At 33.9% G+C, this 14,981-nt stretch overlaps 3 protein-coding genes across 6 annotated transcripts in view; 1 reads left to right on the plus strand and 2 right to left on the minus strand.

Moving 5' to 3' along the window:
* Positions 1-3,609: 3,609 nt before the first annotated feature.
* LOC128861087 (bumetanide-sensitive sodium-(potassium)-chloride cotransporter) overlaps positions 3,610-14,981 on the plus strand; it is a 42,049-nt gene continuing 30,677 nt past the window's right edge. For 2 of the 4 annotated variants that reach the window (XM_054098976.1, XM_054098973.1), the window contains exon 1: positions 3,610-3,865. The gene's annotated coding sequence lies outside the window, so the exon portion shown is untranslated. The remainder of the gene's footprint in view (positions 3,866-14,981) is intronic. The other 2 variants (XM_054098974.1, XM_054098975.1) reach the window with 2 other exon arrangements.
* Positions 11,621-12,935, minus strand: LOC128860783 (uncharacterized). Its single transcript, XM_054098529.1, has 2 exons — positions 11,777-12,935; positions 11,621-11,694 (listed from the first exon to the last, which is right to left on the minus strand). The coding sequence occupies exons 1-2, from the start codon at positions 12,891-12,893 to the stop codon at positions 11,621-11,623; spliced, it is 1,191 nt and encodes a 396-aa protein (XP_053954504.1). The 5' UTR covers positions 12,894-12,935.
* Positions 12,936-13,908, minus strand: LOC128861088 (uncharacterized). Its single transcript, XM_054098977.1, has 2 exons — positions 13,521-13,908; positions 12,936-13,429 (listed from the first exon to the last, which is right to left on the minus strand). The coding sequence occupies exons 1-2, from the start codon at positions 13,783-13,785 to the stop codon at positions 13,191-13,193; spliced, it is 504 nt and encodes a 167-aa protein (XP_053954952.1). The 5' UTR covers positions 13,786-13,908; the 3' UTR covers positions 12,936-13,190.

The raw sequence follows: 14,981 nt of genomic DNA on the forward strand, positions 1-14,981 counted from the left end.
TTAGTGTAATATAATATTAACCAGAAATTGAGAAAACGGCCATAATCAGAGGCATATAAAGGGGCAAAAGAGAACTTTACTGCTCAATTATCTTCTTAATGCTGTCTGTTGAAGGTTTTAATTACCTTTTCCAATATCTATTAAAGAAATCCCAGAAATTATTATAAAGCGGCTTATAAGCAACTATTTTTTGTATGGTAGAAAGCGCCTTTAAAAATCGGCAAAGTCACTATGTTCGTTGACATGACACTAATCAGTTCAGTCCAAAACAAGACCTCGCTCATTCGGTAAACCTTTCCTTTAAGCAAATTAATGAAACCGCCGACATAGAAATTTGCTGTTATATCTGGATCTCACAAAATGGATCTGACTTAAAAAAAAAACAACAACTCGGTTCAACATACATATGCCACTTTGTATGAGGAAAGGCTAATACTTAAAAGATGATGGCGGTAGAGCTGATTTGATTTGTCTTGCGTTTTGGTGGTTTGAATCTCAAAGTGATTTTTGATATTGTTTTGTTTATTTGTTTGAACTTTGGTATTCACATCAGCAAAGTACAAAAGAAAAAGAAAAAAATTCAAGTAAATTTTGTTTTTGTATTATAGCTATCACCTTGTATGATTTCGCCTTGCTGTGAGGTATTTAAGTACTAAAGTTTTCTGCCGAGTAGCAAATATTCACACAACTCTGCTACCTGCACTATTATGCCAGCAGTAATTCGATTTGAAATTACTTCAATATCAATGATATTTGTCCCAGTTATGCTAACTCCAAGCAATTTCTGAATATGTCATGCGGAATGTTACCACGCAGTCACGAAATACGCTAAAAGCGCCGTAGTATGAAGTTCCTCCGATTTACAGCTGGGTACATACACGCACACACATGCTCAAAACACACGTGGCATAAATGAGTAAATGTGTAAGAGTTAACAAATAGTTAATGCTCGCATTGTTGCGAGTATTTCCTCTCTATCTTTGAGCGACACAAAATTCACGTGTAAAAGATGCCGGGTAGGAATAGGTAGTTGCTTTGTATAAAATTAATGAGGGAAGAAGAGCATTTTGGGAATTACTTCGCTTTAGTCCATTGTACCAAGAGATCTTCATTAACATAAAAAATATATGTTTAAGGAATAAGTGTTACTATTAATTTGAAGTTTAATTCTATTTCATGCAATCATTACGTATTTTAATAGGTTTATAAAAGTAAATAATCCAGTTTTATTCTGCCATTAAAAAGATTAAAGTCTCAATTCTTATTTGACAGTTCAAAATGATAGCAGATAGCGGCAGCCACTGTTAAAAATTACATTTATTTGCATTCCGGCGAAAAAGTATTTGATTTGTACAAATACAAAAATATCAGCTTATCAAAATTATTATCATTATTAGAATTCTATAGGAAATGCCAATGCCCATAAACTAGTCATGGAGAATTTGAAAGAAAAACCATTCGCATGTCAAGCTGGGTTTTTGAGTTTAGATGTAAATATGTATACATTTATACATAAGGTTGACCCATTTTTATAATGAATATTATGTTTTAATTGTAAGATTAGTTTTACGCAAATGCGTAACTTAGAAAAATTGGCTTAAGAAGTAAATATTGTGTTGGTATTGGCCTTTAACTGCTGTAAATTTTTGGAACAGTTTTTTTGTTGGTCTGTTTTTGATACAAAACAAAAATCTAAATAGTCTTAAACCTTAATATTTTTACATTTAATCTTGTCAATGCTATTCAAAAGGCTAAACAGAAGGTTACGACAACTGGTCACGTCATTAAACCAACATCGTAATTCTTATAGTGGGTGAACTTCAACATTTTAATAAACAAACTATTTTTTTATTCATATTTTCGCTTTCATTTAAATCATTATTCGATTTGTATCTTTTTGTAAAATATATTCCTCCACTGAGCAAAAGTTAACCTAATTTTATCTTTTGACTTTATTTTTAGGATATCTTAAAAAAGTGCGTTTGAACCTATTATATTTATAGTGCATAGTATATGAAACACTATAAATAACTCAGCATCCGGACGTAATAGAACTTATTCGCAAAAGTAGGCGAATTTATTTATAAATAATATAGATTGGATGAATTTTAAACTCGCTTGATAAATATGAATCCAAGGGTGTCAAAGAAAATCTTTTTATATGCACATATATATTCTTATGCTAGCAACACATTGAGGAAAATTAAAAATAAACTTTAAATTTTAATATTTTGTATTTTAGACAAGTTTCTTAAATGTAAAACTATTTCAGAACATCTCTGATACAAATTATTACTAATTGCTTTCAAGTATATTACCAGTTTATGACTTTTTTCATTCAATATCTTAAACTGTTTTAAGAAAATTATAATAAAGTATTTCAATACTTTGGAAACCTACAAATTTCAAACAACTTTGAACCAACGCAATTCAAAATATGATTTCGATGTTGGCCAAGACTTATTCTCTATTAGGATTGATTTAAAATATAGAATTGGAGTATCAACATTTTTTCTAGGAATTTATCAGGTCGGGTTATAAGAGATAAAAGGGGCATCGAAACCAAAGCCCAATCATCTCAATGGAAGAGTCCAGGAGAGCCAAGAGTCGATACTAGAAAATCGTCGCATACGCAAACACTTGTCTTATTTATGCTTCTCACAAACAAACTAAATATGCTATATTGCTAAAACCGTGAATATATTTTCGAGACGAGTGTATCAACATAAAAAATAATGATAATCGAAAGTCGAATCTACGCAGCCCGCGAAATTTTAAAATTTACCTCATTTTTTTAACAAACCTCGTACGCTATTTTCAAAAATTATACAACTTCCGAGGGGTTGATTAATTTTACGCTACCTTGTATGAAAAAAACACTTACATCAGAAAAATGAAAAGGTTTATTTGCGAAAAGTTGGTGAAATTAAACCGGTGCATTATCGAAATATCAACGTCAAATGTAACAACGAGACAAAACAACGATTTGATGAATGTTGTGATCCATTCCTATCTCCCGTATCTACACTCTATTACAATAAAAGTATCTGGACTTTTCAAGTAAACATTATGTATGGGACACCTATTAGTTCACATTAGCCATTCGTATACACAGATATTTGTATGTATTTCGTATTTGTAATTTCATACAAAAGCCGTTACTTTTGGTTTAAGTATTTAAGATGCAACAACATGATAATGAAAAAAGTATTTTTAACACTTTTTTTCATAACGGGGCGTTCTGAACCAAATCTTACACTTAAACTTTCTCCAAGATATTTCTACCTCAGTTTGTACTATTTCCATGTGTGAAAAAAATTTCGAATCTCGAAAAAGATGACCATGTCAACATTTTACAAGTGTATGGGTGCAAAACATAAGAAGAAGAAGAAGACTATGGTACCTACCCTAAAATATCATTCACAGATAAATTGTACACGATCTTATGCCGAGGCGCACACACACACATCTAAATAGGTAGGTAGAACGTTGCCGTGTCATTAATTCTCGATGACTTTGTGTGCTTGCATTTGAGGTTGCACCGATCGTCTCATTACTGCATAGGTTCATTCGATAAAGAGGCCTGAGTGTGTGTGTGAGTTCGTGGCTGTGTGTAGCGAGTAATTGTTTTTAGCAAGCGAACGTAAACTCGTTCAGTAGCTATAGTTTTACTATATGATGTCGGAGCGGTTGTCTTTTCCAGTCTTCGAGTGGCTCTTAATAAGTGTAGTCTTCTTGTCCGGAAAAATCTTGAGCAAATTTTCATAACGAAGTAAACAAAAAGTATTACTTAAATTTTAACAAGCGAACATGAAAAAATTAAACTGTTGAAATATTTAATTGGTATTATTAAACGCCACTAAACGTAAATATTATTAAAAAATATCAAAAATCAGATGGATGCGTAAATGTGTATGAAAATGTTGACGCGTGTTTCTTAAGTTTCAGTTACAAACCGATCTTTTACAAGAATCGATATGCACGCGCGTATATAGTGTTTTATAAATTGATTGACACCTTTTGTAGCAGCATGAAATTATAATTTTTACGTACTCAAATACAGTCATGTGTGTGTGAGTGTGTCTGTGCTCATGTCCTGTGTGACATCCGCTTTTGGTGACGTTTACAAGCGACAACAAATGCGTGCATGTGTGTGAGTTGGAATGTCACGTTTAGCAGCGCTGCAAGGATGCTCGCTTCTTGAAGAAAAGATGTTCGTGTTTTGATTTCGTGCTACGCCAAAATATTGATAAGAGCGCGCCAATGTGCCATGTTTTTTTATACTTTTCTCAAACAAAAAATAAACGTAAACATCATCGATAAGCATGTGCATTTGTTTGTACATATACAACATTGGCATTATTGTGGGATTTGCTTTTTAAGTATTCAGGTTTAAGTATACTTTTTTGTTGAATATGAGCACGTTTTTTAAATAATTATTAAATGATCGCATGTTTTTGAGATTAGGACGTCGGAATTTCTATACCTATTTTCCACATAATTTGTATTCGCAAATATACATATGTATGTACTATATGTACTTGTACGCGTATACACACATACATATGTATGAATCATACAATAAAAAAAAGTAATTTGTAATCTTCTGTATTTGCTGAAAAACGATTTCGTTAGCTTTCACGGATTTTTTAAGTACTGTGACAATACTACTTGTCTCTAGGAATATTAACAGGCAGCATTTGTTAAATATGCCATTAGTCGACTCAGGTAAATACTTTCATATACATATTGACATTGAAAACCGTACGCTCTTTAGCTTCTTTTTGTTTGTTTGTTTTCTATTGGCGGCGTTGCTTACTTAAGATAATACATACATATATACATGCATACATATGTACATATGGGTATGTAAATATGCACATGTAAAAATTTTTTTATGGGCTCAGAACCTACAACAGTTGCTATTTAACGCTTTACGGGAATTATAAATGGCTATTAAAATTAGATACTTACCCTGCGATCTCTTACTTTCGCTTATATGTATTTTTCTATTTCGTTCATGCATTTTGATAAAAAATTAGAATACTAAAATTACAAAATTTTCCAATAGTTAAGATTACGGATTTATTACCGTAACCGCATATGTACTCATGAACGAGTATGAATATGTAGATTTTCAATAAATGTATTTGCTTAGGTACAGTGGGACTTGTAAGATGGTTGCTATTTACATTTCTGGCCTTGGTCACTTTTAAGTGTTACAATGTAAAGTTTGACATATTCCACCAGAACGCTTTTTTTGTTAGCCATTTACAGAGCTGCTTACAATGACTTTATAATTTCAACTCGGTAAAAAAATTAAATTAAACCGTGAACATTTTCGTGTGCGTTTTTTTCACAACTTTCAACGACTGTAGAATACAATAACAAAACAAAAATGCATCGATGAACTGAAACCATTATACGGCAAATAAGCAGCGTCCTTTAGAACCATAAAAACCTGATGCAATGAAATTTCTCGTGGTCGCTGTTCGCTCACCGCCGAATTCCGAGAAGGCCTTACAAAATCAGTTGTTGTGCCAGAATATATCGATGCAGTGTGCGAAACCGTGAAATTGAGACATCGGTGAACATTGGTTTTGCATGGTCGCCATGTAGTAAAGAAGGCACTCACATTCTGTCCCACACAATCTAAAAAACGCCACTGGACAAAGTCCTTCGAAAATTAGTTCAAGCGAATGCAAAAGTATATTGATCATTATGAAGGATATTTCGTAGAACCAAAAAATCGCTTTCATCATCAATATTCATTTGCCATTGTTTAGCCAGAAATATAAATATAAACCCTTGCATCTGCCTACAATGCAAACTTGTATAATTATTTTGAAGAACTTTTGCGTTTAATGCCCATATTTGTATTGTTCATATTCAAACTAAATATTTGTCTCTTCCAAAACCATGGCCGCCGTAGCCGAGTGGGGTGGTGCATGACTACCGTTCGGGCGTGCGTAGGCTCGAATCTCTGCACAAGAAACAGCAAATCAAAGGAAAAGTGTTTTCTAATAGCCCATTTGTCGATCGGAGTCGTCCATTTGTGGAACAACATCAAGATGCTCGGCCAAACACACATATAAATCATGAACTAACTCTACACAATACCTCAAAATTCGGAAATGCAAATCACCAATGAAATTGGCATTGTTTAAATATGTTTACATTTGAACACACAGTTGCAGTTACTTTGTATGTGCATATGCATGCATGTCTTTTCCGCGCGAATATTTAGTCGGAAATCAAACAAGTAAATCCGCCTACGCGTTTACTCAAGTAGCTATTTTATCTCTGAAGCACGAGCGCAGCTACCAAGCCATTAAACCCGCACCCGTCTAAGCTGAAAATAAACTGCTCTCTTTGCTTAATTCTTGGCTGCGCTCGTATGAGGTGCAAAATGATAATTTGCAGACGCTTGAATGAACCTACTTATGCATATACGAGATGTTAGTATGTACATACATGCATACATACGTACACATGGATGTGACTCTTCCTGTCGTTCATATGTTTATACATTTATACCCATCTACTGCGAGTAGATCATTAAGTACCAGTTAATCTGTGCACACATATGCATATAGTATGTACCTAGGTACACCTATTTTCTCAAACCGAACGAATTATTAAAACCGATGCCAAGTTGGTGTCTTTTGTTTACTTTTGCATATATTTTTCGGCAGGGGTTCTAAATAGAATAATAATAAAAAATACTGAAATACATACTTACGATATATAAAATGATTCTAATTGGATATTGACTTATTGATTTTTGTGCGACCAACATTCGGTAGGACCCGAGTTCGAAATCCACTGTGCGCAAGAAGTATCAAATGATAGAAAAGTTTTTTCTAAAAGCGGTCTCCTCTCGGCAGGCAATGGCAGACCTCCGAGTGTATTTCTGACACGAAAAGGCTCTTCATAAAAATCCATACACCGTTCGGAGGCAGGATAAAACTGTAGGTGCATCCATTTGTGAATCGGCATCAGGACGCACACGACAAATTGGAGGATGGTAGCACCAATTATTATTTGTTACAGTCTGTTACATAAGAGCGTGGTCACTGTTAAATAATAACCACTATTGATTTTTCGAAAATTCGCAAATTTATTGATAATTTGGTCGTTAATACTCAATGCAAATACCTTAGTAGCAAGTCCAATCTCCTGCATTGTCAATTATGGCCTGACACTGTCGAGGCATACTTTCCACTAGTTTTTCTGCATATTCTACCGGAAAAGACCTCCAAATTTTCCGAATTCGTCGAGAAAGTTGATCTAAATTACATGACTTGCGTCTGCGGAGCTGCATTTTCATAAGAGCCCACACAATTTCTATGGGATTTGCATCCGGTGACTGAGATGCCCAAAACGTATTTTGCACTCAACATTGGTTTTTCCAAATACTGCGATATTTCAGTTTATTGGCAAGCAAGTGCCTGCGAATCGTTCCGTAAGATATATCGACACCTTTTGCTTTCAATTTCACGGCAGCTCCACGTAAAGACAAAGTTGGATCTTTCGAGAACCATGCGAAAACCTTTTTTCGTCTTTTTTTGAGACTTTGCTTGCACTTCCGCGATCAGGAAAATCATCAACGTTACCGACCTTTTTATAACGATTTATCCACTTGCTAACGAACTGCTTCGACTTTCCCATATATTTCGCAGCAGCAGTTTGTGTTACTTTGGGTCCTTTTTTATGTAAACATAAAAAAATTGTTTCAAAGCATTTCGAAAAACCACTCAATTGAAGACTAAATTTGACAGACAGCTGACTTTTTACAAAAAGCATGAAGGTCTGAGGTGCCCTCTATGTCATAGAAAAAGGAAATAGGTCGCTCTGATATTTTATCTATGTGGAACAGTGACCATGCTCTTATGTAACAGACTGTATATAAGTGAAGTGAATAACTTAAAAGAGCTTTTTATTTAATTAATATCCATATATACGAGAATATGTACCGTATTTAAGGATGCCGTAATACATACATATCTCTCGAAAAAATAAACTTAATAAAAAATAAATTTAATAATTTTGATAATCCCTTCAAAATTTCGCCCAATTCTTTACGTTTCTGAAAAACGAAGATACAGAAAGAATCTTTGCCTTATTTAAATTGACAAATTTTATCAATTCAACCATTTAGTAGCCGAGATGGGACTTCACTAATCAATTGCTTACCTATTACAGAGTATAGCTTGAGCCAATAGTAATCTTGACATTGTTTCGGTATTAATACTGATTTCCAAATAAACGAGCAAATCAATACTCCAAAGTTATAATTGTCAAAAGTGAGTTTGTGTTGTCTGTTTGTTTAATGGCAGGAGATATATTGTTTTGTTGTCCTCGTTTAGCACTTATTTTACTTCTTGATCTAAACACAAAACGAGTGGCCAGCCCAAGGAGAAATTTCTCCAATCTTCGAAATCTTATATTTTGAAAGCAGACCGATATTTAAAAAATGGCGTTGTTGTTTTGGTGATCAAATACTTTTTCCTCTAAAATGCACAATTACACACTTTGCATATACAAATTTTGAGAAAAAAACTTGTAAAATGAAAAAAATACCTATGTTTTATACAAAATAGGCGCAACAAAAAGGAAATAACGAGTTAGTCACACTATCGAATACTTTATTCATATAAAAGAGACAATTTCGTTTACTTTAATAATATAACTTCTTCGAAGATCTGATCATTGACCCCTAATAGCAACTGCAGTATAATTTTGCGCAAAAAATGTTGTATATTATTTAAATAGGTAGAATGTACGGATCACGATCATATTTTTACTGTTTTAGTTATTTATCTACAGTGCATATGTAAAATAAATTGTAAATATATATTATATGTATATAAATATACAAAATTTGCGATTACACTCTTTTTGGATGTTTGGCCGAGCTCCTCCTCCTATTTCTGATAAAGTGTCTGACGAGCGTTTTGATGTTGTTCCACAAATAAACCTACAAAAGGCTTACAGTTTTAAGATACAGATACTCGATTTTAATTTTAAATATTGTAATTTTTACTAAAGCCCCAATTTCGAAAGAACTTCGAAGGTCCCTATCTCGGTTTTCGAGGCTAACTTCGAAAATCGGAGAAATTACTTCTTTACTTATAACTCAATCTCTTAAAAAAATTGGTTTGGTCTAATACTCAGCCGAGTTTTGCATAGTGTAATTGGTTAAGGCGTTTTTCTAGCTCCCCCTTCAAACTTATGTAGCGTTTTTTCTAGTCCTTTTAGACGCGGTAAAATGTAATACTGTGTTCCGTCACAGTCGCAAGAAGTGAGAAAAGTTATACCATTAACCTAAGTGAATTATACGCTTAGAGAGTCCGAGCGTCAAGTGGCGAAGTTGTTGGTTGCTGGTTGCCTTTGGTAATTACAATTCTTTAACGTCAGTCTTTCCTTGCTTGTATTGCATCTAATTTTACATTAAAGAACTCAGCACCTACTCCACTTTAAGATACAAATTGTTTGTTTGTGAGTTTAGTAATCGTAAGCACTTTGATACACAGATCTGTTCGTAATGAGTACCACAAAATCAAGTATCACTCGTAATTTACTGACTAATTATTTTTCAATTCACAAATATTAGTATGCATGAAGTGCTTTCGTTTAAACCTTTTTTGAACTATTATAAAATAAGCAAAAGCATTAATATCTAATATCCATTCAATTTTATTAAACTCTCAGTGTAATTTAAGTAGAATTTGAATAGACTTCGTAACTTTAGCTAGTTTTTCGTTGCCTCGTGCCAAAAGAGGGGAGGTGGTTGAGCTTGTAAAGCACCCCGAATTCCTCACCGCAAAACCTGATTGTCTTTACATTCTGCGTTTTCATTGATACTATGAAAATATGCAAACATACATACATATACATATATATATATATATATTGTATAAGAATATGTTTATATGTATGTACATTCGTTTATACATTTAAGACGTTACCTTTCAAATACCGCTTCATACTTTTAATTATATTTTATCAGATAAATATTTATCAGTACGCTGCCCAACTACTGAAAGCGGCAAGACTCTTTTAGAGGGCTTACACCAGATTTCTTACGTGAATACGTATACATAAATGCACATATATACATATGTATGTCTGTATGAATATTTTTTATATTTTTGTTGCTCAATAATAGTAATGAACAAATTTTTTAAGTATACCCCAATGTTACCTTGATCTTCAATACGTTTATATTTACATGCATACGCACGTACTTACACAAACAGTCAAGTTTATTGTGCCGCATTTTTATTTGGCTGATTTTGGTTGAAAGAAGCAAACTGCCGTGCATATCCCGCATGTGAAATATTGTGTTTGGGATTTATCGGGAATAGGCACAACTCACGGGACTCTCATCACGTTATTCTCTCTATTCTTATTACTTAAGAGTTGAGACAATTCCATCATCGTGCCTTATGTAAATATTCATTGTCCAACTTTTCAACACCTTATACCGATTACTTATGAGCACAAAGCATTTTGTTTGCTTTGTTCATCAGAACCTATATTCAAATGGAGTAGAGTACCTACTTAGGTAGGTTTTTTTCTACGGCCACCTAACGCTGTAAAGCCATTACGAAGCATAACATTCACCCATCATTTGACGGTGTCTTTAATAAACGATGATGACGCTATAACTAGTGTCATAACTAGTTACGATCTGGCCAAACTGATATAATTTTCTGGTACTCTCATGTAGAGAGCAAGAAAAATTACTTAAAGAATTTCATTATCTGATATGGAAGAACATAAATGCTATTCCCAAGAAAACCTAGACGCATCGCCATTAACTCCAACAAGCATTGAAAACCCTAGGTTCGCACTAAATGCAAGAATGATAGAAAAGCAGATGGCGCTCTGAGACTTGATCTGACGTCAGAAACGAAAGAGTACTAATAGACGGAGAGCTCATGACCAAAAAACCCAACATATTTTATACCTCTTAAAATTTTGTGTGAGATTAGTTTTTTAATACTAGAATCGATATCCCGCGGGCTGGCTGCTCAATAGCGGTCTTAATTATGGGTTTTTATTTTTTAAAATTGTTAATAAAAAACATTTTCCCAACATATTTTATACCACTTGAAATTTTAACAGAATTTCATTTACGGTCTGTATAAAATGAAACGATGGTTGCCAGCCCATTCTCATGGTCCCAAAGTACTGCCAGCCCATGTTGAAAGTGCGTTGATGGAAGCACAAGTCAACATATTTTATACCGGCTGTCTTTTTTACACGACATTGGCAATACAATAAATTGATGAAATCTGTAGAGCCAGCCCATTCTGATGGTCCCATCACATGGAAAATTTGGAAAATTTCATTCATTTCATTCATTCATGAGTGCGAGCGAGACCGACTTACGTGAATGTGGGCGCGCGAGAGAGAGCGTATATTGTCCATATTCTGTATCTCCGTACAGTCTTGCAAAAATGGGAAGGATGAAAGGTTTGTTCATCAAAAAATTAGAGAATGGAATTTTTTTTTTCTTTTTCTTAAAAAAGTTTTCATTTCTAATTTATTATTCCTTTATTTATTTATTTAATTTATTACATGAATAGAAAAAAAAAACAAAATTAAATTTTTAATTTTCGATGTCAGAAATAGATTCCGAGTCTGAACTGAAATAGTCATTTTCTATTTCTTCAGCTTCAGCATCTGAAAGAAAATCATACCGTCAATCAAAATACCTGATAGTTGCAATATTTCGGACTATGAATGAAGGCGTAAAATACTATACCTGATTCAATGTTGTCATTCGTTGAAGGAGTTTCTATGACAGCTCCAAGAACTGATTGAGGGAATTGATCGCCATCAAACCAATTAAAAGAAAGAAATTGTCCATTTCTCACCCAGCCATTCGATTCGGGGATATAACAAGTTGGAGATTTCAAATAAGCGTTGCGCCATGTATTTCCAATATATTGAGCTCGGAGAAGTTGCTGATGTAACTCGGTTTTACATGGCGGTAAAGACGATGCGTCGAAATTTTTCAGCTGTTTCTGGAATACTTCGTTTACATTTGACGCTTTATATGTCTCCCAGAATTTAGAAAAGCGACCGCTGTTCACGTCATTTATGTTTCTTAAATTGTACATTTCGCATACAAATTTTTCCAGCATTTTAAATATATGAGTTTTTGTTGCGATGGAGTTTATATTCCCCAGTTCAATAAAAGCATTTTGATATTCCGGTGATTTTTTTAATATCTGGAAAGGTCTTTTCTTGCCTTTTCTGTAAAAGGCCGGACTGTAATCACAACCGGTCAGGGCATGGAATCCTGGTAAACTCTGGCATAGGGATGGGCCGAGTTGTTCACTGAGATCATTGATATCAATGCAACGTTTGTTATTGCCAGTTCCTAATTCCATAAATATGTGCAATTCGTCATGCGAAAGATGGTCCATGTTACCCAGCATGATGATCAGTATGTCAGTATCGGAACATTTTATTAAAACATTCTCGCAGACCGCTTTACACACATGATACACAATTTTTGTATCTGCTTCCTCCTGAAGTTCGCATGACATTTCCTCATCGACGATTTTCGATACAGAGGCGCCGTCACTTGTAAATGTATAGCACACATCGTAATTCAATTTTATGGTTGAATTGCCAATAAATGGCACCATTTCCACTGCTCCCCAATGTTCTATGAGAAATCTGACCAGTGCGTCCTTGAATTTGCTATTTCTTAATTCTTTATTGAAATCTTTAGGTCGAGTTTGTTCGGGTCCTGTGATCTTATAATCGATACTGCTGACATTTCCTCTTTGTATTCGTTCATAATCTTTAATAGATGGAGTAAAATATTGGTCGAATATGATGTCGAATCGTTTGGCCGGTGTCTTCTGCATGAATGAGATAATTTTTTTTGATAAATTTCCAAAAGTGTTTGGAATTTCTTTCATTAAGTGGAGCAGGAAAAATCCATCGATTATGACTATGTCGAATATTTGCGGTATGTTAGCAGCTGTATTTATTTGTAAAACCTGAGTGATTGCAGATTTTTCAGTCATACAAATTGTTCCATCAGAATGACATAGAGATAACGGAATTGGTGTTATTGGATAAGACAATATTTTTTCGACAGATTTTGTGATAAAATAAGTGCGGAGGCTCGTTAGAAAGTGACTTAAAAAATTCACTATCTTTCACAACATCCAAATATTCTGCCAAGGCTTCAATGAGAATTTTTTTTCTCCTCTGACAAGTGGTGCCTGACGTCCTTTGGATTTTTTATATTTTTTATTACAAAATGCACAAATATCCTGCTCCACACTTAATGCTGCCTCCGTTAATTTTTCACCTGAAAGTTCTTGTATGGCAGATTGACCTTCCTGATGTGTTTGTTCTATTTCGTGAGCAGATGAAGTGCTTGGTGTCGGTTCATCTGTGAAAATATATTTGAATACAAAAAAAATTATAATCAGAACTAGTATTATATTCCTTCCCTTATTACAGTAAAATAAATATTTTCATACCTGTTTGAACTGAAATATCCGATGATGTAAGTGCCATTTTTTCATAATACTTTTTCATGACTGCTAAGAACATTTTAAGGCATTTTATATGATAGCCGTCATTACATTCTGATGCTGGTAAAATAACATCTTTGTATTTTAAATTAAATTTTTTCCGAATGTCCAACACTTCCCGGCACTTTTTTAACGTATGCACGGTAAAAGCAACGAGTTTATCATTTGTTCTTTTACTGTTACAAAAAACGCACTTGATGGAAGATTCCATTTTAAATAACAAGTAAGAAAATCGAACGAAGAGTTAAAATTTACGTCTTTACTAGCCAACACTGTGGAAAGAACTAACTATGCATGACGTCGTACTTTGGGTCCGGACACTGTTGTCCTTGAATACCGCCCGTATTGTATTGCAGGCAGATGGCGACTTATAGACGGAGAGCTCATGACCAAAAAACCCAACATATTTTATACTTCTTGAAATTTTGTGTGAGATTAGTTTTTTAATACTCGAATCGATATCCGGGGGCTGGCTGCTCAATAGCGGTCTTAAATAATATGTTGGGTTTTTTGGTCATGAGCTCTTAGACTATTATGAATCACCATTCAAAATTCCTAGTAAAAAAGTAGAGCCAGCGCGTGCGACAGACAGTATATAAACGATATACGCTCTCTCTCGCGCGCCCACATTCACGTAAGTCGGTCTCGCTCGCACTCATGAATGAATGAAATGAATGAAATTTTCCAAATTTTCCATGTGATGGGACCATCAGAATGGGCTGGCTCTACAGATTTCATCAATTTATTGTATTGCCAATGTCGTGTAAAAAAGACAGCCGGTATAAAATATGTTGACTTGTGCTTCCATCAACGCACTTTCAACATGGGCTGGCAGTACTTTGGGACCATGAGAATGGGCTGGCAACCATCGTTTCATTTTATACAGACCGTAAATGAAATTCTGTTAAAATTTCAAGTGGTATAAAATATGTTGGGAAAATGTTTTTTATTAACAATTTTAAAAAATAAAAACCCATAATTAAGACCGCTATTGAGCAGCCAGCCCGCGGGATATCGATTCTAGTATTAAAAAACTAATCTCACACAAAATTTTAAGAGGTATAAAATATGTTGGGTTTTTTGGTCATGAGCTCTTAGACTATAATAGGAGGTGAAAAAGTTATTTCAAAAACAAATAAAAATAAACAAATTTGGGATTGTTTGTGTAAAGTTGTAAAATAAATAAACAAAAACTAATTTATTATGAAAAAATCTTAGTAAATAAATATGCCATGAATATTCGTAACTAAACGAACTTACACTGCCAAAAAGTGTTTAAAGTTTAAAAGGTATTAATCTTAACTTATGGTGATTAATTGGTGTGCAGTCATAGTCGAAAATAAGACGGTTCTATATTTGTTCAACAGAGGTTTAATAATAGTCGAATTAGTATATCGTATTAGTATT

Source organism: Anastrepha ludens, chromosome 4, assembly GCF_028408465.1.
Source record: "Anastrepha ludens isolate Willacy chromosome 4, idAnaLude1.1, whole genome shotgun sequence".
In the NCBI taxonomy this organism is placed as follows: domain Eukaryota; kingdom Metazoa; phylum Arthropoda; class Insecta; order Diptera; family Tephritidae; genus Anastrepha; species Anastrepha ludens.

Coding starts and splice junctions, on each gene's coding strand:
- LOC128860783 (XM_054098529.1), bottom strand. CDS start 12,893: ATGCAGAAGACACCGGCCAAACGATTCGACATCATATTCGACCAATAT. Junction 11,695..11,776: donor GAATGACAACATTGAATCAG/GTATAGTATTTT, acceptor ATTTTCTTTCAG/ATGCTGAAGCTGAAGAAATA.
- LOC128861088 (XM_054098977.1), bottom strand. CDS start 13,785: ATGGAATCTTCCATCAAGTGCGTTTTTTGTAACAGTAAAAGAACAAAT. Junction 13,430..13,520: donor GGATATTTCAGTTCAAACAG/GTATGAAAATAT, acceptor ATATTTTCACAG/ATGAACCGACACCAAGCACT.